At 42.1% G+C, this 27,707-nt stretch overlaps 1 protein-coding gene across 1 annotated transcript; it reads left to right on the top strand.

The window, feature by feature from the left end:
• The first annotated feature begins 1,549 nt into the window (after window positions 1-1,549).
• On the top strand, window positions 1,550-24,595 carry LOC147703760 (zymogen granule membrane protein 16-like). Its single transcript, XM_086928971.1, has 4 exons — window positions 1,550-1,603; window positions 3,872-3,927; window positions 22,159-22,291; window positions 24,152-24,595. Exons 2-4 carry the CDS (start codon window positions 3,873-3,875, stop codon window positions 24,501-24,503), a joined length of 540 nt encoding a protein of 179 aa, XP_086785097.1. The 5' UTR covers window positions 1,550-1,603; window position 3,872; the 3' UTR covers window positions 24,504-24,595.
• The last annotated feature ends 3,112 nt before the right edge of the window (window positions 24,596-27,707 follow it).

Genomic DNA, 27,707 nt, shown 5'->3' with positions numbered 1-27,707 from the left:
GAAAGGGGCATCCATGTTCAAGTGGGTGTTCCCACGGAACGCGACGCATTCCCAGATTTACAACATTGTGCAAAACTGGGAATGAGTCAGAAGCCTACACCCCACAGGGGAGGTGTAGGAATGACGCAATGGAGCGAAATACTTGTATTTCTCCTAGTTTTTTTCTCATTCTGTGCGTGCTGCATTCTGCAGCACGCACAGAAAGAGGAAAATGCCATTAGTTATTGTTTTTGTGCAGGAAGGTATGAATTCCTGCACAAAAACAATCATCTCTGCAGCGCAGGCACCCTTGCAAAATGACATAAGGGTGCCTGCACTGGCACATGGAAGCCAATTGTGGACCAGAGCAGGGGAAAGCACAGGAATGCTTTGTACGGTTGTTAATATGTTGCATCCCGGTGCTTTGAAAATGACACAGCACGGTGCAGCTAAATTGCTTGCGGCGCAGCACAGCGTCATTTTCTTGTAGATGAGGCCCATATTCCGTAGTGCCAGGCCAGGGGTAGCTGATGGTAGATTAGATAACATCATTTGACATTCAGGCTTCACTGTAGCTTACCTAAACTGCTTTGAATTTCACTAGTGGACCAGATATACAACCTGTGCCTCCTGTGACACATCTGTCCCCACTCTGCTCCTCCCTAGTGAGTGGTGTACTTGTGCGTGAGCAGTGTGCTTGTGTGAGTGCAGGATAACCACCATATTTGTGAGTGACTTGGGAGGGGTGCGCGCGTGAATGCAGGATTGAGGTTGATTTTTGTGAATGGTCTACAGGTTAAAAGTTGTCCCTGTGTGAGTGCAGAGTGGGGAGTGTGCCTCTGTAAGGGCAGCAGTGTGAGTATGGGCTCTCTGTATGTTTTCTTTTTAATGTGCATGCACTTTACAAAGGCCAAACCTATTGGCTTTGTTAATGTTTTTTAGGGTTATGGCTTTGACTTGCAGAAATGCGGAGTGGGGAGTGGAAATACAATAGTGTCTGCATCAGAATGGTAGTGAATTTTGATATGGCAGATGCAGGCTATGTCGACAAGGTTGAGGAGTGTCAGGAGGAGCTGACAGAGATGTCCCCCTAGTGAGTGAGCCCAGTTACTTTGCTTGCACTAAGGCCAATGGCAACCCAGCTCTGGTTCCGCAGAACAAAGTTATACCCAAACCTCTCCCGCTGGCAGCAAGCCTGGGCGTGGGCCAGACGGCGATGCTTTCATCAATTCTTATCCAGCCTCCCTCCCTCTCTTCAAACATCTGTGCAATTAATGTCTCATCATTTACCTCTTTATTTAAACCCAGCACAGGCGGCCTTGTCTGGTGCCCTGTGTCTGTCCGTGCCATAAACTGCCCAGGTCCTGCTGGGGAGGCCCAGCTCTGCCCCAGGGACAGAGCAGTATCCGCTTTTAATGAAAGCCCACATTGTCCACTCAGGGAGTGGCGTTGAGCATCACAAACGTGCCTGTGTGCTCGTGTGGCACCTGCTGATAAGCATCTGTTTACCAGGCAGACTTCAAAGCCGGCAGTCTGGATAAAAGGAGAGATGGAGGAACAAAGAGAGACAGAAGCAAACCCACCCGGGCATCTCTACCAGAAGCGTGAAGATCCCCTGCACCAGGTAAGATGGACGCCTCGTTTATCCACCTCAGTATAGCATGATTGTTGTGATTAGCAGTTTCAGCTGTCATTAACCGAGCTTTCTGAGAGATTATTAACCCACTGAGCTTGCTGAGGTAACTAAACTCATTAGCGACACTCTCTTAATCCCATTAATTATCTGGGTTTATGTCAATCAAACGTCATCAATAAACTGTAATATGCTAGCAATCTGAGCTGTCATTAACTCACCAATCCACCTTAGCCTGCTTTGGCAGGGTTATTCTAGTGCGTCTGGCCAGGATGGTCTTCTGGAAGTTTTACCTTCACAAACTGTGTGCCCATTCAGTTGGTGGCATTTTCCTTGTGGCATGGGTATCAGGAGAGCATCTGAGTGATGGCTGGTCTAAATATCCCATGCTTTCTTAATAATAAGTAAAAAATTGTGCTTTATATAGCATCTCTTTCCGAAGTTTTGCAACACAAAGGGCCAGATGTACGGCCATAGCATTTTGCGACTCACAAATTGCGACAAATTGTGTCGCATTATGCGAGTCGCAAAATGCTGTGTACAACAGTGTTTGAGACACTGTTAGCGATTTCCAGTGGGGTCGCAAATTGCATGCCTCATGAACTTCCATAGGGAATGGCTAGTACTCCCAGGGATGGTGGCCTGCTGGGGTCAGCAGACGTCATGTCTGGGACTGCTTTTAAATAAAGCAGGTTTTTTTTTAAATGCAGCCTGTTTTCCTTAAGGGAAAATGGGATGCATTTAAAAACATAAAAATATAACTTTTTATTTTAATTTTTTAAGGGCAGGCAGAGGTCCCCAGGACCACTGCCTGCGTTTAAAGAATGTTTATGTATGCATTCCCACAGAGGAAGGGGTCTCTTGGGAACCCCTTCCCGTTTGCAAGTGCTTTACCACCCTTCTTCGAAGAGTGGTAAACTGCGAACTTTTTGCGACCGCAATTGTGGTTGCAAAACATTCTTACATAGCTTTTGAGTAGCTATGAAGGGAACACCCCTTCCTAATATCGAGTCGCTAAACCCTATTTTGCGAGTTGCAAATTGTTTGCAACTCGCAAAATAGGGTTGATACACGGGCCACATGTTTTTGCGGATGCAAACAGGCCTAAAACCCCTTTGCTACTGCAATAAACTGTGGTACATCTGGCCCTAGGAGCTGCAAACAACAAGAACACTATGGTATAGTGCCATTTTGACACCAACTCCTCCACTAACTGGGTAACATTGGGAGAGGCAGATCTTACCAAAGACCCGTAAATGACGTTCAAAAAGCACTTTTTTAGGAGAGGTCGGCTTTCCAAACAGTAAATTTCAATACAATTACAATAAAAAGCCCACTCACTAATGCAAGTGTGACCCTACCGTCCTATCACTCTTGACCCTCCCTAAACCGCAAACATTCACCCCAATAAACAACGCCTACTATCAAGCCGCCATCTTCAGTCTTTCATCCACGCGCACATATTCAAACCACTCGCACTTCCCCCAATTCTGAACCATTTGAATGTAGCTTCTTCCTTCATCTTTGGTCTGGAAACATCTGACTTATCATGGATTTCCAACCTATCTGGCTGACCGTTGGCTCAACATCTTGCGATTCTGTGCAAATCACTTAATTTCCCTACAAAAAAAGTGAATGTGACCTTTTGTAATGTAAGTGGTGCTAATTTAAAGCGATCCAATGTCTTTGGACCGAGGGTGCGCTCTATAAAACGGCAAAAATAAAAAATACATCTTACTCATCAAAGCTGTCCAACCCATCTGACTTACCAGAGATATCCAACACCATCCAAATAGCGACTCCTCATCTCCTTCACGTCTGCATCTTGTCCTGTAGTGGCAAATTTACTTCCAGTCACGCTACTACCAAAGTTGACCTAAATAACTTAAAACAGACCTACAGCCGTAAATACTAACATAGGGAGAGTGGGAGTGGAAAGACCTTTTCTAACCTTCCTGCCCACACAAGTGTAGGATCTTGCAAGAAAGTCCCAGAAACTTCACTTCAATAAACCTACAACCCCCTCCAAGCCCTGCCCTAATATCCACTTATCACCTATCCTCTGACCATGGCCAGCATCAATTGCCAGAAGATCCCATAGGAAAACACTTCCTCAGCTTCACTCCAAGCGGGTGCCCAGTGGATGCTTTTTAGGGTGATCGGGTTCCCATGGCGAATTGGCACCATAGGGAGGTTCCTGGAGCCGCTGTGCTGTTGAGCTCTTCTTGATCTAACTTTGGGCCCTTCTTGTCTCCACAGAATGTACGCGCTTGTGGCCTTCGCCCTGCTCATGTCTCCTGTGCTATCTTCTGAGAGTAAGTATACAGGTTTCCTCTTAAACTGTCCTATCCGTTGGGGAGAAGGGGTTTAGTCAAAGTCAAAAAGAACTTTATTTCCATAACTGAGGCCATTATAGAGTGCATAAAACACGTTAAAATACATAATAAAAAACTAAAACTGGAGATATTCACTTAAATTGAACACATTTGTACATAAGTGCAATTTTTTGACAAAGCAAGCAGTTAGTCAACAGGCAGCGCAGGATTCCTGAGACTGTCACACACATCCCAGAGCCAACATGGTGAGGCGAGGAGCAGATAAGAAGATTTCTAGTTTTTCATACTGAGCTTAACTCTGGCATTTAGCCTCTTGCTCAATGCCCCCAGTTTTAGCAAAGGGCAGTGACACGAGTCAATAACATTACTTGCCCAGAATGTCAGTGTATCTATCACCAGTAAGTACTTAAAAAACTTTTCCTTTAAGTGGCCTCCAGTAAGCTAGCTACTGGTTATCTATTTATTGTAGTTTATAGTTTTTGAGCTAGTTAGCAGTAAACAATATTACAGGTGGGGTCCCTCTCCAGACTCTGGTGTAACCCTGGAGGTACATGTGCAGCTAGGTGCTCTAACGAGGCCTCTGCCCTATCTTGCCACCCTCTTCCCTGATTTATTTTTAAACCAGTCTCATTTTTATGGTCAGTGAAATGCACAAACCTATCAGCAATGATAAAGCAATGGGTGCGACAGTGGCGGCCTTCTGACCACCCTATTAAAACCAGGGCAGTCGGGCCATCCTAGGACCACGGCAACAGCCATTGTTCAGAGATCCCTGGTGGTGGCGCAGCGGCCATGGGGCTGCAATATGCTTGGGGGGACGGCTGCGTTCCTGCCAAGCATATTGCAAGATTCCGCTCTGCCATGGGTTTCATGCAGTGAGCCCGCCAAGAAAACCATGGAGTAGGGGAAACATAGGGGGCGCACAGGGCCCCCTGTTGCCTCAGGGCCATGGGGTGCATGCAGGAGGGCACATGTTGTGCCCCGGGTGCATGCACCCCAGTACCTGCACGGCATGGACTGCTGCAGTCCATGCCGTGCGGGTGCCTATTTTGACATTTCCATTGCGCTGTCTATTTCATAGGCACTGCCGTGGGAAAGCCAAAGAACCGGCCATCAGACAGGAGGAAACTCCAGTTCAACCACAGGTTTGGCCGTGCGGGAGCGGGGTGGTCCTGCTCCTGCACCTCCAAACTCGTAAGGAGGCCCTAAATGTTTTGTAATAGTTGGGCAACATTGTGTGCATTGCCCCAGCTGCCAGAGAAGGAAACTCCCATAACAAATGAAATGAAAAAGGTTCTTAATAGAGCGCACTGTGACCAAGCGGCTTCCTGGCGCTAACAAAGCGGCAGTGAGGCAACAGCAATGGGAAAGCTGGGAGTTGGGTCCCTTCCTTGATCAGACTCCATTAGCAGCGTAAACTGCACCCTCCAAAAGTGTTATGAAAGGGAGTCAAGAGATGAAGTCTGCGCTGCAAGTGTGAACTTAAAAGACATTCATAGAAAAACATTACATTACTCCCAGTTGCATATTATCATGTCAACAAAGTAAAACAAATGTACGAAGAAGAGTAATTAGCGAATAGTTTTTATAACAGTCTAAAGCATCCAAACAGACTAAACAAAAAATACATAACAACCTAATGGGAATACTAATGGGACAATGTAACCATCCTTGCAATGCCATTCGTTTATAAGCAGGCCATCTGACAGCTGGCAAACCATGAAAACAAATGGTAAAACAGTGGCTGAGTGGGTTGACCCAACACCCAATCTTTCTCTACTTCTTGTAGTCCTTTTTTGAAGAATAAACACATGAGGTAGCCAAAAACCCAAACCTGTCTCTAGCAGACCTAAAATGCCAAAGAAAAACACCAAGTCATATGGTGTTACTTATTTGTAACACACCTCTAGCTCTCCTCAAGAGTAGGGGAGTTGGATTGATGGACGAGACGCAGAGAATAGTAGGGAACAAAATAGTGGGAACAGAGAGAAGGTGGAAGGAGCCATCTGGATGTATAGTTATGAGGCCTCAAACAAATCTACTCGCTCACTCACTGGCTACGGCAGTAAGATGTTATCAGGGAGAGCTATTTTCAGGGCCTACTGGTCCTTTCTTTCAAGAGAGTTGGAGCTTGCAAAGAACAGGTGTTTGTTCTGTTCATTCAGAAGGTGAAGAAACAGTTAGAATGCCTTTAAATCATGTATTTATCTTATGACATTTGCTGTGCATTTAAAGAAAAAAGTCAAATGTCGGCCTATGTCTTCTTACAAGTTGCTGCTTATTTTAAATAGTACATTTGGTGTTCATTTTTCTTTCACTGACTGCAAAGTTAGAGGATTTTGCAAAGGGAACTGTCTGACAAGGCAGTGTGAAATGAAAGGCTATAGGATGTCAGTTTTTTCCTAACAGCATTAAAATTGCTTAGGAATGAACTGTACAAATATTTTAATAAAACAGGAGTTAGGAAAGAACTTTTTTGGGTAATTTTGAAGTGTGATGGAAACAAAGATTTTAAAAGGATCAAAAGAAATCAGAACACTCTATTTGGTGACCTGCAAATGATAAATATTTGCTGAAACTCAATTTCCATACATTATTGCTTGTGATAATACTGCATTTCAGTGGGAAAATGTATGATCATTTCAATGGAAAATGACCTGTCTGTATCAGGCAGTGCACTACCACATCATGTTTTAATAATATACTAAAAGTGAGAGTTATTCACAATGATCTGAGAAACATTCCTCCCCCAGCCTGATGACAACGCTATTAGTGAACTAAGAGGCAAGTCAGCAGTCATGTGTACCCTATATATGGACTATATTCTTGTTATACATGAAGCAATGATTAGTCTATTAAATCCAACATTTTTTTTTACAGCAGACATGCTAACCTCACAGATTAGAAGGTCCTCTAATATGTAGTAATAAACTAAAAGGCTACTGTGACATACAATATTTGCCAAGGATCCCCAAATCTGAGACCAGTTTATGGGTCAAGTGTATTGTATTTAGTTTCGTTTTTTTAAAACTTTATTTTTCAGTTTATACATCATAAACAATAACACACAACTGGCATCAAATCAGTGTACGTAAGCAGATCGACGACCTCATTAGCGGCACTTAGGACTACAGGCAGCATCAGGGAGGGAACGGACTCATGGGGAAGGGATACAATAGCATACAATTAAAGCACCGTGAGAAAGGAACCAGGCATGGCACTGATGCAGGTGGTGAATATCACTGGGGCCCACCCCCTTGCTCCCCGTCAGACCCAAACCCAACGGGCGTGTCCAACCCACTGCTCCCACTTTCAGTTGTGTCGTGTGAGGAGAGCTCCTCTTCTGCCAGCCCCGACGCACACATAACGCGCCAGGCCATTAAATTGTCCTGCAGCTTCTCAACCCTCCGAGTGAGTTGCATGTGAGTTTCCTCGGCCAGGGACCACTCCCGCACATCTCTGAACCATATGGGCACCTCCGGGGCCCTCTGCCCCACCCAAGTTATTGCCACCCTGTGCCTGGCTAGTACCAACATTATTTGTAGAAATTTATACAAAAGTTTCTTTTTCTTGGTTTTCCGGACTAGTGCAAGCTGACAATGCAGGGGTTCCAGTGCCTTCCGAAGGCTTGCAGCTGCGACTATTCGTGACACCACCCCCACCCAGAATTGTCTAACCAAAGCACAGTCCCAGGCTAAGTGTAGGAAGCACGCTTTCTCAGCGTTACATCTAGGGCATCCGTCTCCTCTATCCCCAGAGATACGCTACAGGGATACTGGGGTTAGGTAGGTGCAGTATAAAAAATTGAAGTGCGTCAGTTTAAACCTTGCGTTGCATGAGACCTTGCACGTGAGGGAATCTATGCGCGTCCATTTTCCCTGGTCCAGTGGAGTGTCGATATCCGCCTCCCAGGCTGCCCGGGACGGTGGCACCGGGGGGGTTGAATCCTGTTTCATTGCCATATAGAGGGGAGAAATCATATATATATAAGTTTATATATAAGTTTATTTTATTTTGTTGATTAATTAAAACCATTATAAACAGCAGAGAGCAAATTCAATTTACAACCTGATTTAAGAAAAACAATAAAAACACAGAACCAGTGCGGAAAAGAGACTAGCCAACGCTCATATACATTCTTAATTCAACTGTAGTAGGACGAATTGACAATGAACAATTTAGCAGCAGAAGTTAAGTAAAGTGCAACGAGTTGACAATGAACAATTTAGCAGCAAAAGTTAAATAAAGTGCAATGTGCGCTCTAGTTCCAAATCAAATACTTTGGATGGGAAGCAAAGAATTCTGATAAAACCACTTTAAACTTAAAATAAACGTAGTATGCTATCCCCCGAACTGATTTGATGTACTTTGTGGCAACGACATTAGAGCGTTACTTATTAAAGTGCAAGATGCGAGCGCCTAAGGATGTACCTCGAGTTGTATTTACTAAATCGAATACTAATGATGATTATCATGTAACACCATAGATTAAAAAATCATATGCTAGCAGCAAATATTATCTATAAAATGGGGTGATACATTTATAACAATTAAATTAAAAAATGTCTATAAAATTCCCTCGTGATCCCTAAAAGCATTTACTATTGTAGAGTCATTGACATTTTAGATAACATTCATTACATCGGTTGTAGTTTCTTCCTTACATAATTTTGTTTCTGCTATAAGGATATACTTGACAAACTGATGAATTAATCTTGCTGTAATACCTCTTAGACATACAATGATTGCAGTTCTGCAGGTTCTTACTCCCATTTCCTTAAAAAACGGTTTTAAAAACATCTTTCGTTCAACAAGCAGTTTTGGGCACAAAGTTACAATATACTTTAGAGTTTCTTCATTCTTACCACATAATCTACAGACATTAGAGGGCCAATTTTTTTCCCATTTTGGGATTCCATCTTTGGTTGGGTACATCCCAAACCGTAACAGCATAAATTAATTTTTGATATAAGGTTTTAAATAAAATTGTAGGTAAGGCTGGGGATACAGGTTAGTAAAAGAGTTTGCTATTGTCCAAAGATGTTTTTTACCCCTTAAATCGTCTTTGTCCGTTATACAAGACAAAAGGGCTGCTGATTGATTGATTGTTTTTTTGAAAACCATTTTATACCTTGTTTCATCCTCTAAGTTCGGACAATCAAAGGCATGCAAACATTCGTTTAAATAAGATCGCCAGCTTCCCGAATAGGCCCCTCTTTGGATCTCAAGCCAACAAAGGTTGGCCAACGAGCCTTCCTCCGATCTGGATAATAACAATAAAGATTTTAAAAATGTAGATTGTCTAACGAGACACTGTTTCTTCAATCCAAATTCCAGTCTAACATTCGCTCGACTAATGTTTTTTGGGATTCTAAAGACCGATTTATATGATCTTATTTCAATATCATCTAAAAGTTTTGCATCTTTGCCCCGAAAAATAACAGAACCATAGTCCAATGAAGGAATTAACTTCGCTTTCATGGCCTTCATCAAATGGTCATAATTAGGGCATAGTAACTTATTCCTTAATTTTCTAAAGGCAAATGTAAGAGATGAGCCTTTAGCCTCTAGGTTGTTAAAATGTTTCCTGAAAGATAAATTGTGATCAAATTTAATACCCAAATATTTATACGTTTTTACGCAGTCAACAACCATACCGTTGATATTCCATTCTTTAACACCTAGTTTAACTTTTCCCATGGTCATTATTTTTGTTTTTTTTATATTTATTTTTAGACCATTCCTTTTAACATAAACATTAAAAGAGTCTATTAATCTTTTAAGGCCAATAACTGTCTGACTTAATAAAATAGTGTCGTCAGCATATTGTAAATATTTAATCTCTTGGCCCATCACAAAAGGGGAGCATTAATATCTTTAAAATGGGCAGGGAGATCAGACGTAAAAAGATTAAAAAGGCAAGGGGCCAAAACACAACCTTGTTTCAAGCCGGTGTTTGTTTCCAGGCGTCGGGTTGTATGTCTACCGTCGCCTACTTTAATCTGGACCCAAGTATCCGAATACAGCAGTTTAATCATTTTTAAAAGTGTGTCGGATATTCCCCAATCATCTAATTTTGACCATAATATGTCTTGGGGCACAGAATCGAAAACGGCTTTTGAATCAATAAAACATATATACAGATTTTGTTTCCTAATTTTAGCTCTTTCGCTGAATAGTGTTAATAAAACTAAATTTGAGTAGGTTGATTCTCCCTTTCTAAAGCCAGTTTGTAAATTTGGTATCAGTTTTTCTTTTGAGGCCCATAATTCCAATTCCTCTAACAGGCAGGTTGTGAATATTTTAGCATCAACATCAGTTAGGGCTATTAATCTATAGTTTGCTGGGTTATCTTGGGGGCCGCTTTTGTAAATTGGTTGAACGATACTACCCTGCCAAGAATCTGGAATTTTACCAGTTCTAAGTACATCATTAAACAGGAAGGTAAGAACCTCTGGCCAATCCTTGAAGGTAGCTTTAAATATGGCACTTGGCATTCCGTTGGGCCCAGGCGCACCATTTGACCGAATCCTATGTACCATTTTTTTTACTTTGTGAACTGTCCATGGCTCAATAACCGAGGTATTTGTTGGAACTTGCCCCGATATTTCGGTTATCTCTGGACAATTATTACGCATAAGAATAGTTTTGTCATAAACAAACTGAGGGCCTAATTTAACCATTTTAGAATTATTTAAAAAAGACACCCAAGTTGATTGGTCAATATTTGCGCTATTGCTTTTATTGTTTCCATTTTCTAAATTATTAATTAAACTCCAGAAGAGCCTAGGGTCTTTCGATTTGCAGGCATGATGTAATTTGGACCAAATTGTTTCATAATAAGCTTGTTTGGACTTCCAAATTTCATTCCTGTAAATCTTTTTTAATTGTCTGATTTATTGAGCTACCACAGCACAAGTGGACCCATTCGCTTTCCTATATAGCGATCTTATGGTTTTATTGAGTTTACTTTTAAGATATTTTACGCGAGGGGAAAACCATCCTGGGTTCCTTTGAGTTAACGTCTTACCACCTGTAGAGTTTAAATTAGAAAAATTTGACAAAAGCGCAGTACATAAACAGGGCCAAAGATCTACTGGACTTTTACCCTCGGATATCGCATCTTGCAAATCAACAATTAGGCCAGCTAGAAATTCTAAGATATCCTTTTCAATTTTATCATTCCATATGAGCCTTTTTAGATTGAAAGCGGAAGATGCTGTTTTAATTATTCTTGTCTCGGGCAGATAATTGAACGCAAAAGCAAGGGTAATAACTTGAGGGCTGTGGTCACTCTCGATCCTTGGTACAACTTGATAACTTTGGACTGCCTTCACAAGTTTTTCCGAAATTATGCTGTAATCAATTATCGAAGGACTAACACTTTTACTAAATGTAGGAATATTAACAGCATCTTTGAGAATATTTAGGTTATATTTTATGAACTCACAATTAGACCATTCTAATAGGATGGATGATGGTACCATCCCTTTTTTATATGAAAAAAGGTGCATATTAAAATCCCCAGTAATAATGATCATCGAGTCCAAATGGTCGTAATATAACAATTTCACCATTTCCCATAATAGATCGAGTTGTGAGGACCTTATCTTTTTCTTCGAGCTCAAATAGACATTTAGAAAAATAATTGATTGTTTAGCAATGAATTTAACACACAAAATCCATTGTACTTGGAGGTCCATCTCAAAGTGTTTTACAGCAAGATTTAAGGAAACATATAGGGAGAGACCTCCACTAGGACGACCTATAAAGGCCTCACGAGTTGCCACATTCAGATATTCATAATAACCAATGATAGGTTCACTACACATTTGCCAGGTCTCCTGCAATATTAAAATATCAAAGGAGTTCAGAAAACTCATTACACTTGAATCCTCAAGAAGTGTTTTAAGGCCGTTTATGTTCCAAGAATTTTTTTTTAGAGATTTAAATGTTTTTTCAAAGGAAGATCGGCTTCAGTCCATCTTTGCAGAGTTAGCCTTTGATAGTATTGAAGGAAGCCAACTCCAATCCTCAATTGTGTTGGGTGTGGACCGTAGTTCAACACAAACTCGTGATCCTGACTGACAGCTCTTGATCTTAATGCCCGCAACATATTCACATCAGTTGATGGACATGAGGCACCTTTCAGAACTCTAACAGGTGAACCCTGAGCTGTTTTTTTGTATGCCCTTTGTATCGTACTACTGGATGATTTAACGGGAATCAACAGAGTTGGGTATTGAGTTTTACAGATGGTCCTAACTTTAATGCCCCCTTTTTCAAATGTATCAGCATTGGCAAATATTTTACTGACAATATCCTCACTTCGCCAAGTAGTCACGGTTGTTTCAATATTACGGTCGATCTTAAACTCCACAAATTCCAGATCTTCCGATGTTATGTCTATCAGATCTGGGATTGCAGTGAATAACTTTAAAATATTGCAGCGATTCAGAACATCATGAGATCCTCTCGTGATATACTCTGGGCAGAAGACTACTTTCCTCTTATCAATTTGTCCTACTGAGGTTTCTGCTTCATCCTTAACTATAGAAACAACCGGTGCCTTCCTCACAACAACATGGTCCAATGCAAGCTCTACCTGTTGACGTGAGGCAGGCAACTCGATGGATTTTTGTGCTAGAGTGTAGGAGGAAGTAGCGTAGGGTTTTGTTTTTGAAACATGTGGATTTATAAAGTTTACAATTTCCCCATTTGGGGTGGTTTGCACTCCAAGTTGTTCCACCAATTCACCACATAGATGATCAGACATGGGATCCCTTTTTTGGGCAGCCTCGGGACACGTGTTAAAAAGGGCCTCACCCTGTATTAAGTGATTAACATTTTGTGCGTCCCCTAGTTTAGATTCATGGATTTTCACACACTTAAAAATTGGAAATAGGGCTTTTTTTCCAGATTCTTTGATAGGGTTTGCAGTATCTTCACCTCTTGAGGAATTTTTGATATTTATATGGTTTATGGTTACCTCATCTCTAATAAGTTTTGTTCCCAAAGGGATTTTATTATGGTTCTTCCTCAATATTTTTCTTGCCCTTTTAGATAAGATCCTAGGATTGTGTTTTGCGCCCAGAACTTGACTAATTTCTGGTGGCAGTTTCTCTTGAGGTTTTTTGGAGATATCAATTAACGATATATTTGTCTCCACGCTTTTACTTATCATTTCTTCATACAACAGTAGAGACTTGTTTATTTTACTATTGTTAACTGAGTTGTTTCTGTCTTCATATGTGAAGCCTGTTTTATCTGTGATAGCCCCCCCGCCATCCATGAGGTCATTGGTAGTAGTTTGTCTGCCTAAATAATTATTACCCTCTTTAATACCTTGAACCTTTCTGACAGATAACAATTTTACCTCCTGTACCATAGAGTTAACAATTGCCGGTAGATCTGATATTTTATCGATCAGTTGAGCACAGGTACAGGTTATTAATTGACCTTCATTGTCCTTTTGTACCTTAGTAATCAAATCAGATAAATGGTGCAACTTTTCATCTATTCCAACTACATGTAATGCCAATATACTTAAAATATCAACCTGCATATCTAATTTGTCTAAATGAAAATTTAGGGCATTAGTAATTGAGTCCATAGTATGCAGAAGATTGGCCCATAAGTCACATTCACGACCAGTTTTATTTTCTCTTTGCTCTGATCTTGGTTGAAAATTCCCATCAAATTTTGTTAGCAAAGAAAAATCCAGTGGGTTCATCAGATTGTTTGAATGTGAGTTAATGGATTTTTTTCGTTCAATTGCACAGTGGTCTTTTTTTCACCATTAACTACGCCTGGAACCAATAGTGATTTATTCAAGTAAAAACTATTATCCAAGGTTATACTTGATTAGTCCAGTTTGAGAGGTCTTACATGGTCATCATTCTCAAGATGACCATTTGGGCTAGATACTAGGTCGGTAGTTAGTAACGCCATATCTTTGGCAATATGATCCAATACAAAAACCTCATCACTTGAATTCTGTTCTAGACCGGAGGGGATATCGATGACTGAACCTTGCTCTTTTTGGCTTCCAGCTATCTGAGTACCGAATGGGACCTGACTGCTGCCGACCTCAATGGACTCCGTACAACATACTACAGAGTTGTGCAAGTTGTGCAAGTGAATTTGGGGTTTATGAGATAGTGCTTTTGCCCCAATCTGACCCGAAGACTGAGAGGAAAGTTTAAACTCTGATGGTATCCCAGCTTTTTTATCATTTTCAACATTTTCTACCTTTTCAGCCTTTTCATCACTATTCCCATTTTTGCCCATACCAGTAATGAACTTGTTGTGGCTGACTACGACCTCCTTCAATTCGTCTATTTCTAAGGAGGCCTCTGATAATACACATGGGTAAGCTCCCTTTTTACCCCATGGAACTGAAGGCGAAGGAAACATTTCACAAGCATCATCATACCCACAGTTTTTATTATTTTTTCTTTGATGTTTTTGTGTCTGCTTTTGTTGATAATTGAGGAAAAGACTCTTAATGGATGGCTGAATAACATGAGTGACATGTGGCACAACCTTGTTGTCTTGACCTGTGATAGTAGGGGCTACCACCAGTTGGACCTGGTCATTAAGATGTTCCTTTCTTAAGGCCGTTGTTACTGCCTCTGTCGACTCAGTTTTATACTCGGTTGCGTCCCTTAGCGGACGGGGAGAAATCAGTTTACGCCCCTTGCCGCAGGAAAGGAGGATGTCCAAGGTGTGGGTCAGTGGTGGAGCACCTGGGCACTGGGGCCAGGTGACCTTCACCACATCCTGGAGTCCCCGGAAGTGTAGATACTGTCCCCGTCCAAGGCCAAAGGTCTCTTCTGCCTGCTCCTAAGTAAGGAAGCACTTGTTAGGGTAAAGGTCAGCCAGAACTTCGCAGCCACCCTCCCTCCAGGAGTGAAAGGACATGTACTGCCCCATGTCGATGAAGGGGGCCAGTATCCAGATCAGGAGCTCCCTGTGAAAGGGTGCCCTCCGTAAGACTCTCTCAACAAACCGCCCGGCTGTTTGCCGCACAACATAAGAAAGGGACGTGTCCGCCCCCAACCCTGCATCAGGGCAACCTGTAGCGTCTGAATATCCACCCTACCAGAGAGGAGGCGTGTCTCCCAATTGTCAGCGTCTGTAAACCAACGGGTCGCATGTTGTAACTGGGCCGCATAATAATATAGATCGAAGCGTGGAGCTTCAAGGCCCCCCTCCTCGTAGCTGCGGACAACGGTGTGAAGAGCTACCCTACTGCGTCGGCCCGCCCCCACAGCAGCGACATGAGAAGCGTATTGAGAGTGCTGAAGACTCGGGGTGGGAGCAGACACAGTGAGTTCTGGAGGACATATAACGTCCTAGGAAGCATTACCATCTTGGCGACGGACAGCCGTCCCATCAACGAGAGTGGTAGAGAATTCCAAAAAGACACTGACTGCTGTAAGGACGCGATTATACGATCCACATTCTGGGCTAGCGCCTGTGTGTCCATCGGAGCCACCTGTATTCCAAAATAACGGAACCCCTCCAATTACCAGCGCAGCCCGAGGTCTGGTAGGTCTCCCAAGGGCACCAAATCGAACCCCGCCAGTGGAAGATCAGGGACTTACTGCGGTTAAGCCGTAACCCCGACACCTCCCCAAATGGGTCTAAGTGTTGCAGCAGTATCGGCAATGCATCCTGGGGAGCGGTCAAATAGAACAAGACATTGTCCGCATACAGGGAAATAACGTTGCAAGTGTCCCCCGCCCTTATACCCCACTGCTCCATATCTGTTCAGACCCTAACAGCGAGGGGCTACATGGCCAGGGCAAATAGTAGGTGGTAGAGGGGACACCCTAGGTGTGTACCCCGTCCCAGCTGCCACTCCTCGGACCGTGCGCCCCCTAGTTTCACCCTGGCACAAGGGGCCGTATACAAGATGCGAATCCAGTGACTAAAATTGGGGCCGAGCCCCATAACACGGAGGACCTCAAGGAGATAACCCCAATCGACTGTGGCGAGGTCAATAGAGACCAACACCATCTGCTCCTCCCGACCACGCACCTCATGTAGAATGTGATTCAACCGCCGCAGATTCATAGCCGTATTATGTCCAGGTATGAATCCGCACTGGTCCTCGTGGACCAAGTGAGTCATGTACGGCGCTAAGCGCATGGCCAGGAGCTTGCACAAGATCTTAAAGTCTGTATTGATCATCGTAATCTGTCGATACGATGAAGGCTCATGGGCTCCCCCCACCCCGGCTTCAGGATCATGCATACTTACCCCAGCGTCATGCTCGGCAGGAGAATCCCGCTCTCAAATGCCTCAAGATAAACCTGCAATAGAAGTCGGGGGAGTGTACCCTCGAAAGCCTGATAAAACTCAGGAGGGAATCATCACTTCCCGGGGTCTTTGCTCTCAGCAGCCACTGCAGGGCGGTGCGCACCTCACCCAGAGTTAGAGCTTCACCAAGGTCCTCCTGCGCCAACTTGGGGATAGACCGCAGGGTCAATGTCCGAAGGTAAGGGAGATTAGACATCTCGGTAACAGTGGGGTCCATAGCGTACACCTGCTGGAGATGAGACCGAAGGACCCGCAGCAGTCCCACTTCAGAGTGGACCAAGCCCCCCGTAGGCCCCCGTGGGGCCACAATCCTCTCCAGGCCCTCTCCCGTCGAAGAATCCAGGCCAAAAGTCGACCCGATTTATCTCCCTCCCTATGGAGACGTTGCCTGTATTGTGTGAGGGTATATTTATCGAGCCTATCCAGAATATCGTGGATGCGTGTCCGAGGGGAAACGACCTTTACAATGACTCATTCACAACGAAGGGCCTGAACCACGACTCCTTAACAAGGACTGAACCTAAATTATGATTCTTTTAACCACTAATGTATTTACAACTACCTCTGGCCAGTAGATGGCACTCTTGGATTGTATATGAAAGATGTATTACTATTGCGCTAAAATGATGGATGGCTGTATTATATATGGTTTGTAGAGTGGAAGTTTTTTATACTTACTTTAAAATGTAAGTATTTTGGTAAGTATTAAATGTAAGCATTACGTGTAACATATATATATGTGTATGTATATGTAGGGTTGCAAGTGTATTTTTAAGGGTTTAGGGTGAGTATGGGTTTTTGAGTGGCAAGGGTAATATTGGGAATTAAGGTGGGTATGGATGTTTGAGTGGCAAAGGTACTTTTTACGGTTTGGGTGGGCACAGGTATTTTTAGGGTTTAAGGTGGGTATGGTTTTTGGGTGGGAAAGGTAATTTTAGGATTTAGAGTGGGTGTGGGTTTTTGGGATTGCAAGGGTAATTTTAGGGTTGAGGGTGGACATAGATTTTGGGTGGCAAGGTTAATTTTAGGATTTAGGGTGGTTATGGGTTTTTGAGATTGCAAGGGTATTTTTAGGGTTTAGGGAAGGGATGGGTTTTTGGGTGGACCGGGAATTTTAAGGGATTCAGGTGGGTGTGGGTTTTTGGGTGGCAAGGGTAATTTTAGGGTTTTGGGTGGGTATGGGTTTTTGGGTGTTAACTATATTTTTAGGGTTAAGGGTGGGTATGGGCTTTTGGGTGACAAGGGTAATTTTAGGGTTTTGGGTGGGTATGGGTTTTTGGGTGTTAACTATATTTTTAGGGTTAAGGGTGGGTATGGGCTTTTGGGTGACAAGGGTAATTTTAGAGTTTAGGGTTGGTATGGGTTTTTGGAATTGCAAGGGTATTTTTAGGGTTGATGGTGGGTGTGGGTTTTTGGGTGGAAAGGGAATTTGTAGGGTTTAGGGTGGGTGTAGTTTTTTATGAGGAAAGGGATTTTATAATATTAATAGTGAGTATAGGTGTGTGTGTGTCTATATATAGTGTTAAAACTTACCAATATTCACTTTACAACACATATGTCTCTCGCATGCATGCCTTTACTACGAAATTCAAGTGTTTTACAGGTACATACAAACCCATTACCCATACATACATGTATGTATATATATTATATATATATATATATACAGCTTCACTGTCACAAAATGACAGAACCAGCACTCACGTTAGGTTAAATCTATTATAGATTTATTGCGCAAAAATAATAGCAACAGACGCGTTTCAGCTTTCGCTTTTGTCATATATATACATATGGGTTTAAACTTACCAGTAAAATAGATACATTAAAGGGGTAAAGGCAAGCGTGGTAAAGGCATAGTAGTTGTAAAACATAATTGTTGTTAAAACTTTAGTGGTTTAGACTAAGTAGTGTTTAAGGAGTAGTTGTTTAGACTGTTGTTGTTCAAGTGGTAGTTGTTCCATCATACAACAGTGTCTGAGTGTCATGTTCCCCCTCTCTCACCATAGTGTCGTGGCCTCAGAGGTCTGTAATTCTAAGAGGCAGCTTTCCGCCTCCTGTAGCTCTCGTTGGAGCTGCTTCCGAGCCCCATAGGTTAGGCTCATGCACGCCCCCCTCACGACTACTTTTAGGGCATCCCATTTCGGAGGCAGTGAGAGATCCCTCCCCCCCCCCCCCCCCCCCCCCCCCCCAGTTAAGGTCAGCTATGGCAGTTTCTATGTGGTGCTTCCCCACCAGGTCCGGGGGCGACATACCAGGGCCCCCAGTATTACATTTAGGTTCAGTAGATTATTCAAGTGGCTAGACCTGCAGGTCTGGTCACATTTTTCATAATTTTTCTGAAACTTCTTGTCCCCAAAATGCTAATATGGCACAGAACAGCACAATAGTGAGTATGAGGGCTGTTCTGGCCCAACAGTCAAGTACAAGAGTGGTAATAATGTAATGCAGGGAAGCAACAATGAATACAAGAGGTAAGGAGTTAATATTCAGATGAGATAACAGTGAGAGGAAACAGACATAACAGAGATTTTGAAATCATAGTACATTGCCGGGAAAATGGCGAGTGCAGAGAGAAGTTGTTACCGGGAGATCAAAGGACTGACTCCACAGTGACTCCAGTCATACTTATCACTTGACACTAAGCCCCTATGTGTCAACACATTTCCCCATAGGCGTGGAATGGCTAAGACCCTCTAATACCTTAAGCCCATTATTTCAATTGATGCATGTTATGTGTTTTTCATACAGCGCACACTTATCACTTACTTGGGGCCAGATGTAGGTCGCCCAATACCGGTCGGTAACAGCCAAAATTACTGAATTTCCGCCGTTCCCGACCGGTATTTGGCATTTGGAATGTAGGTGACATAAAGGAATCGATAAATTACCGAATTCTTAACATACCAATTCAGTAAATTACCGAATCCGTAATGTAGAGAGCACTCAAGTGAGTGCATTCCTCAGTTAAGGATTCGTTATTTACCACCAACTACAAGTTGGTGTTAAATAACGAAAACCTTTGAAAAAGCAATTTTTTGCTTTTCGAACAGTGCAATGTGGCAGACATACATGCCCTTAGGGCATGTATGTGTGCCGCATGTGCACCCATGCACTATTCAGGGGTGCAACAGGGTGTCAATGTGACACCCTGCCACCCTTGAATGTGTTCCCCATTTTACCGAATCGGTATTTACCGATTCGGTAATTCCCATTCATTCCTATGGGTTTCTAGGGAAATACCGATTCTTAATGACCCAATCCTATCGATTCAGCAAAATTTAACGCATAATTAGCCACATCCCATTTACCGATTCTTAAATATCAATTCAGTAAAATTCGGTATTTAGGAATCAGTAAATGGGAATTACCTACATCTGGCCCTTGATCTTTTTGAGCATGTGGTAGGGGTAGTTTTACCACTTGAGCAGGGAAGGATTTTCAAAAAATGTGGGCAAAAAGCTGCACCATTTCCAGGCAGTTTTGAAAGGACCTGCACGAAGTACTAAAAACAAAATCCACGACTGATGTTTGATGCTGATCTAATACAGGAGGGTTGGGAAGTCTTCCTCTCAAGAAAAGTCTGAAACCATGGGCCATATTGTCCATTTAAAGCACCATTTTCAATGATCTTCACTAAAAGGCATGGGTTATATAGACAGTTCTTAAGAAGCATCATTTAACATTACAATACTATAATTTTTGTGGTTTGCCTGATTAAACTGCTCATCCTCAGTGGTTTCGATTTACCTAAAACACGCATAGATTTTATGAACAGTTCACATACACTGGGTATACAATTTATAATATATGGACGCATACCACTCCTGACATATCTGATTTTATTATTAAAGGCAACCTCAGATGTATCTAACCATCTGCTATAAAGAAATGACAGAGTTGTTCAAATGGAAATCTAAAGCAAGACTCTCAGCATCATTGTAGCTGCAGTTTAAACAAGGCAGCAAAAATTAAAAGTAGCCTTTCATTCGTCTGGTCTTCTTTTCCCGACAGTAACGTTGATAAGAAAATAGAGATATTTATTGGAACATATTTAGTTTTTGCACGTTAAAGGTCATTACAGTAAAATAGAACTACACACTGTGAACCCCATCATTTTTTAATTCTGACTTTCATTAAGGTGTTCTAATAACTTTCGCTAAACATTTCTCACTGCTTTTTGATGTGTTTAGTTTTACACTAAATTTTGCTTTTATTCTCAAAGACTGCAACTATACGATCTCATTCATATTAAAGTGCTAGACACTATGGATTTAAACAGTTTATAGGAAGGGTGACGGTTGTGACCATGTATCATAAGGAATAAAATAACCTCTGACATTCATTTTAAGGATACTGAAAGTCACCTTGAAGTTCCATAACCTCATAAACAAACTCCTTGGTGACATGCAATATCCTTATAATGCACAGCACTGGGAGCATTACTCCATAAATAATGGCCTCCTAATAATCTTTAAGGTATATATAGCATCCTTCTTCACTTCTACTTTCCATCTCCTTCGTTATTCCTGCCTTGCTCCTGACATGTAGAATTTTATCTATATATCATTACTATTTACTTGGAGTATGTGGAGTAGGGAAATGGAAGGTTACACAGATCTCATACTCAGTAGACAGCAGGGCTATCCCTCAATTTAGACTGGCCTCATAGATTCAGAAGCTAAAGATCCCACGTTGCCTCAGACAGCAGCCATATCCATCATTTATGGCAGTTTTACAGACCCTTGCCTGCGAAAGCAATAATGTAAATAAGATCATATAAAGTATTATCAATTGATAGGTTGTAATGCAACCACATGAACCTTCAAATAACATTCACAGCACAATGTAATCTACAGGTCACCAAATAATACTCCTTAAATACCAGTTTCAAATATAACATGGGCCTACAATATGTTTGTCTCCACATATCAGCTTGTCATCTTCTGAACGAGAGCACATTTGGTTCACAAATACCAGCTTTGTTTTGGGTTGATCAGTACTCAAATCCCCCAGAAAAGGGGTTGGATTTGTAATCTAACATGTTGACACATAAACCAGATTGTTATTGCAAATTAATCCATTCAATTTGTTTTCAAATAACATCTTGCATTTTCATAGATTATTCACATGCATTACTGCCCCACTTGGATAGAATTTAATTCACATGTCGAGGTGCCCATAAGATGCTAGGGATGGACACCAGTTGCCAGGGATGCCCCACTGGTGCAAGGATGTGTATAAAAACAAATACGTGACCAGCATGTACCAGTGAATTTATTATCTTTTAATCTTTGCCCCTCACTTGATTTTGCTCTTTTTTTGTTTTACTATTCTTGCCACAACAATGTTTATTTGTCTTACTCTTACCACTTTGCTCTTTCATTTCTTCCCTTTCCTCCTTTTAGGATCTTACATTGCATACCACCATGCAGGATCCTGCAGGACTTCATACCTATCATTTTCTGCAGGGACTTCCTCTCTAAGTTCTTGCTGGGCCTCCTTCACAGTGTTTCTTCCTGTCTAGGTTCCTACAGGGTTCCCCTCTGTCTAGGTTCTTGCATGACTTTTCTTTCTCTAGTTTCTTACAGGGTTCCCTCTCTGTGGGTTGTTGCAGGGCTTCTCTCTCTCTCTGTTCTTGAAGGACTTCCCTGGTATGCTTTCCCTCCCTCCATGTTGTTGCAGGGCTTCTTTTTCTCTAGGTTCTTACAGGATTTTCCTGTCTCTAGGTTGTTACAGGGTTTCACACACACTAGGTTTTTGCATATTTCCCTACCTCTAGGTTGTTGCAGGACTTCCCTTTACCTTAGCTTTTGTAGCAGCAAGCCTTTAGGTGGTAATGCAGCTGATACTAGTTGACTTCTTGTATCCTGTTTTGTCTTTCAGTCAAGACTCGGCTGTCATCACACAGCGGGGAATTCGGAGGAGGAGCTGGTGTTGCATTCACTACCTCTGGTGAGCACTTGAATGGGCCAATCACAGGCCTGCGCATCCGCGAGAGCACCAGTTACATCCTTGGGTAAGAGCGATGTTTTTCAACCACTCTACCACTACCAAAAGTATACAATGGAACAATCTCAAGTCTAACTTTCTAGCTTACAGGATCTAGCTGTTTGGATGGCAAGCAATTGCCTCAAACGGAACGGCAGTAAGACGGAGTTTCTAATAGTAGACAAGGCTCCCTCCATATGGTCCTCGGCATGGTGGCCACAGTCCCTTGGCCCAACCCCTTCCCCCAATGAACAGGTTAAGAACTTGGGGATGTGGCTGTACTCAAAGCTCTCCTTTGACCACCACACCAGGATTGTTGCTGGGAAATGTTTTGTAATAATGAAGGGCCTGTGGGAGAGGCTAGATGTGCTCCTTGTATCCGCCAGAAAAACCCTGGTCCATACACTGGTGACATCTCGCCTAGACTATGGGAACGCTCTATATCTGGGAGCAAGTGGAAAATGTATACAAAGACTGCGATGCAATCAAAATGCAGCGGCTCACCTTTCATTTGATGCTTCCCAGGAGAGCTCCGTCCAGGAACGCCATCGCAGCCCTGCACTGGCTCCTGGTGAGGGAAATAATTCTTTTTAAAACGTTATGTATCAGCCACTGCATCCTGCAGGGAAGGGGACCTAGCTACCTACATAGACTACTGGACCCTTACATCCCTACCCAGGCTTTGAGATCCTTGGGGACAGGACTGGTGAAATTAACAGTAATCAAAAGAGTAAGAATGGGAGGAAGATCTTTCCGCTGGCTTGCCGCGAAACACTGGAAAGTTCTCCCGCAGTCACTTAGGTCAGAACCTTTTGAAAGGACCATCCGAAAAAAACTAAAAACCTGGCTCTTCCACATATAGTTTGCTGAGTCTGTAGGAGTGTCTCAGGTTACCAAAACATAATGGGAGGCTAGCCGCAGCGCAGAAACATCCCAGCTAGTATAACCAAGCGCTTTAGAAGCTCATTTATTATTATTAACTTTCAACCTTACAAATTTGATTGAATTCTTTTTTTTACAAGTTACTCTGCTGACTTTGGACTTATCAATCAATTACCAAAAGCATATGGTAGAACACAGGTACAAATGCCTTCCTATATCTTACTAAACCATGCATGAAATAGATAGACTCCCAGCATAAATTAACTCTGTACAGCAAACAACTTAATTTGGGACATTAGCAGCATAACAACATGAATTGTGCAGTACAAGTGTGAACCTTCAGGTCTTTCTCCGCTTTATACTTGATTTTCCCTGCAGTCATTCCTCTCTTTCCCCTCCCATGTGTCAGCATGAGGCTCCTGTCTTTGCAGAGATACTGGAGCTCTTTAAAATCACAATGTTGAAGATCTACATCTTGGCCTTCACCTGGAAGTTGTACATGGAGATCTAAAACTGAGTAGGATTGTGAGAGGACTGGCAGCTGCTCATGGGCTTGCCCATGAGGTAGAATGAGTTACCAGAGAGTAGGAACAAAACCAACAACCAACGGCACAGGCAGCTCTGAATCTACCAGGAGAGTGAACAGTACAAGGCTACCCTGGCATTCTTGGTAGAAATGGCTGAAAGTCCAGTGTTGTGGCACGGGGGGCAGAGCTACTCTTCCAGATAATTCTGTAATGGTTTACTTATGGAAAAAGAATGATGCAGACAGATCCACTACATATAGTAAGGACTGTGATGAGAAAAGTAAAACTCAGGGTAATGCCAGTTACCTGCAATTAAAAAGTGACTTAAAAACACTTTCCACCTATGCAGGGATGTTTTTTTAAGTTATGAAATGTGCTCACAGGGTAATTGTTTAGATATGGACTCTGTGCAAGCTCTAGAGAGATGATGTAACAATAATCCAGTAATGTTTTCTGTTGTCTCTTTGTCCTGTCTCCAGAATCCAAATCCGGTTTGGCAGCAGGTGGAGCCAGGTGTATGGTAGCACCTCAAGCTCTTACCTGGAGGTCACTCTCAGCTATGGAGAACACATCACACAAGTTTCCGGGAAGTACAGCACCTATGTCAACGAGCTGATATTCCTGACCAACAAGGGCCGCATGTTTCGCTTTGGCCAGCCCTCTGGCTCTTGCTTTAACCTTTTCCCACTTCACAGCAACACCGTTCTGCGCTACATCAGCGGGCGCTACTCGGGCTCCCTCATCACCAGTATAGGATTCCACTGGGATAGGCCCCATGGTTATGTATCTAACTTGAACGGCACTGGTGTGGCCCAGATTCAGGCACCATGAGGCTGACAAATATCCTGGTCATCCTCTGGATTAACTATTATGGATAAGATTCAATACCAATCAATAAAAATTCAACTGTAGCATCCTGACAATGAGCACCCTGTCTTTATTTGGTCTCTTTCTCTCTATTATGTGTGGAGGGTTCAACACAGAGTGTGACGTAGGAGATATTCCACTTTTTTGACCTGTTAAATTGTACTTTTTCTTCGTACTATGAGTTCTTTGGGAATTGATGTTCTGTGATCTAGGTGCCGAGGAATCAGGTTAGTGGCACATTTAACTCTATGAAATATTACAAACAGTATAGCTGCAGACAGGTTGACTAGTAATATTCTACATCTCAGATATTTCCTAAATAACTTGAGAGCCTCTGGTGGCCTTTTGCTGCTGGGACAGTTTTGCTGTTGGAACGTTCCTTTGCTGGCTTATTTGCCATAATTTTCTTTACACAAAATTACAGCGATTGTTGCTGGCCATATTAACACAGAGACTGTCATTTGAGCAATATTACTTAACAAACACACACACACAAAAATGGGTCTGAGCACATGCAACACATAGAGTCCACAAAATCAATACAGCAGTCATCAATGTGTCAGTCTTTTCTTTAATTCTTCAAACACCAACCACACCAGCCAACACATGTTTTGTCTTTGGGTTTAATAACCCTCGACTTTCACAGGGCTGGAATATCAAAAGAAATGTCTTACACATAAATTGTGTAATCTCAAATACCTAACTTGGCATTTTATATGAATTAAAATGTGCTCCCATACCTTGAGCCACCAAAGAAGACCATAACAAGTTGTAAATTCAGACAGAATAAAGAGGCGAAAGAAGTGAAGATACTATTAGGAATTAATATTACATGCCAACGCTTAGGTCAAAGAATATGACAGTAACTATTCTCAAAACTGCTTATAGAAGGTTCATGCGATTGACATAATCTTATGCCTTGCATAGTGAAACAGAACTAATATTGCCAACCTCTCGATTACCACTGCCCCCACAAAAGAAAAGAAAATTGTTATAACAAAAAGTAGAGTAGACGTAAGATAGTCTGGAAAGCCCCGGGATATCCAAATAATACTAGTGACCCTAAATACGAATGCCATTGACACCACTGCAGACCATGATTAACTTAAATCCAAGTTCTATTGATTCCATCTAAAAAATTGTGTGCATGTGTAGTCCATATTAGAATCTCCTAATAAAGTCCGGTAAATCTCTCATAATTAGGTGTATAAAAACTTTATATCCATACCTGCATATCAATAAGAGTAGGTTTGCGGAGTACAATCACCAATCTGAGTTATCTTGATTCCTTCTAAATAAAAGTGTGCATGTAAGAACCACATTAGAATCTCTAAATATAGTCCAGTGAGTCTCCCATAATTAGGTGTCTACAACGATATACCCATGCCTGAATATCAATAAGTGTAATGTTGCTGAGTACAGTCTACTGCGGAGTCACACCTCCTGTGTGGATAAAAAAGGTAACCTTACTTCAAAGCTATTAAGTACATGTTCAATTTGATGTAGCTAGGACCCAGAGTTAAAATCGTAATACAAATACTTATGTCTGAATATGACGGATCAACTATTGATTTGAACCATGGGGTTTTGCAAGTGATAAATAGCTGCTATTGCAGCACTACGACCAAATAAAAGGATATGTCAAAGACAGGTCAAGGTGAATCACTCAATTCCGAGCCAGCATAGTGCCCCTCCAAACATACAGTAGTGTGCGAGACCAACATGAAAGCATCCATGTCGATCCCTCGTGTCAGAGCTATCGTTCAGACCTCCACACACTAACTATAGGAGACACAAAATAAGTCAGCCCTGTCATGAGATTAAGCCCTTACCAGACCATTACAAAACACAGTAAATTAGATCCCATACTCACCCATGTATGAGCCGGCGTGCCCTGTCCAGTTCAGTGTGCAAGCAGCACGTGGGCTGTAGCCACCTTTTATTTAAATGGAAGAGACATACAGCGTGTAATGGTTATGTACAAGCGTAACCCGCAATGGAGTGTGAGCGGGCCGCCATGTTGAAAAAGGATAAATCCTACAGTGTGGAATGAGGCGCTATCATTTTTAGTCCAGCACCTTAAATACTCTCTAATATTATGGTCAGAGATGAGTGATAATGTCAATAGTAAGGTCACAACTTAGAGAAGGTTCCACTGTCCGGAATCAACTCTAATTAAACATGACGAGGGACTACAATTTATACATCCGAGCGTAACCCACCTTAGAGAGGTCCATCATTTTGTCTGTATAATGGAGTCTTGACTTAAGACCTAATATATTTGAATGAACAAGTCCTCTAATGTCGGTATAATGTATCAAATCCATAAATGACCAATATCTGCCTATATCTTTGATTGTAGCTATACAATACTATAATTCAATGCATACTAGACCAATTCACAAATCTTAGAAGTCTATACTAGTGGTAGATATAGATCATAAAAAACTGTGCCAGTCAGAGCCAAAGTGTATTAAATGATGGTTGTGGCAATCGATCACAATCTGAACCAAGTATAGGATTATGCGTTACATGACTCCTGATAAAATAAGCATAAGTACTTGAACAACTTAAAGGAAATGGGATGGAATTAACAAAAGTCAAAAGTAAAGACATATTGAAAACTCAGATAATCAGTAGTGTTATTGTATTTCAGTATCCGAACACCAACATACTATTAGCTAAAGCAGGGTTCACCTATTTCCCAAGAAATAATGCTGCTCTTGATCTGTACTTAAAGCAGTACCAACTGTCTGCCTAGAATCCTTTTCCCCTCACTTTATTCCCCTCTGCCCTAAAAAATTCCCCAGCCAAACAAGGTAGCAATAGATCTGGAACTTGCCATCAACACGACCCTAGACACAATCGCCCCAAGAAAGTTAACAAGTTGCCCGATTAAACTCCCATCCTGGTACATCCCAGACCTAAAACATACCAAACTCGCCATCAGGAAAGCTGATCGTAAATGGCGACACACAAAAAACGTAACAGACAGACAGCACTACAAAACATTGCATCGGCTCTATATGGATCAGATTGCCACAGCCAAAAAAGTCTACTTGAGAAACAGAATAACCCTGGCTGCTAATTCACACAAAGAGCTATATAAAATAGTAAAAGAATTCACCAATCCCCCTTCATGCCAGCAGCCACTTACTGCGACCCAAG

The sequence above is a fragment of the Lissotriton vulgaris genome, chromosome 7, assembly GCF_964263255.1.
Source record: "Lissotriton vulgaris chromosome 7, aLisVul1.2, whole genome shotgun sequence".
Classification (NCBI taxonomy): Eukaryota; Metazoa; Chordata; class Amphibia; order Caudata; family Salamandridae; genus Lissotriton; species Lissotriton vulgaris.
Note: the sequence above shows the minus strand (reverse complement) of the source record. Positions and strands in the feature narration are given on the sequence as shown.

Bases quoted from the DNA above. Each gene is read 5' to 3' on its own strand.
- LOC147703760 (XM_086928971.1), top strand. From the start codon at position 3,873: ATGTACGCGCTTGTGGCCTTCGCCCTGCTCATGTCTCCTGTGCTATCT. The intron at 3,928-22,158 runs GTAAGTATACAG...TTTGTCTTTCAG, and splicing joins TCCTGTGCTATCTTCTGAGA to TCAAGACTCGGCTGTCATCA. The intron at 22,292-24,151 runs GTAAGAGCGATG...TCCTGTCTCCAG, and splicing joins AGCACCAGTTACATCCTTGG to AATCCAAATCCGGTTTGGCA.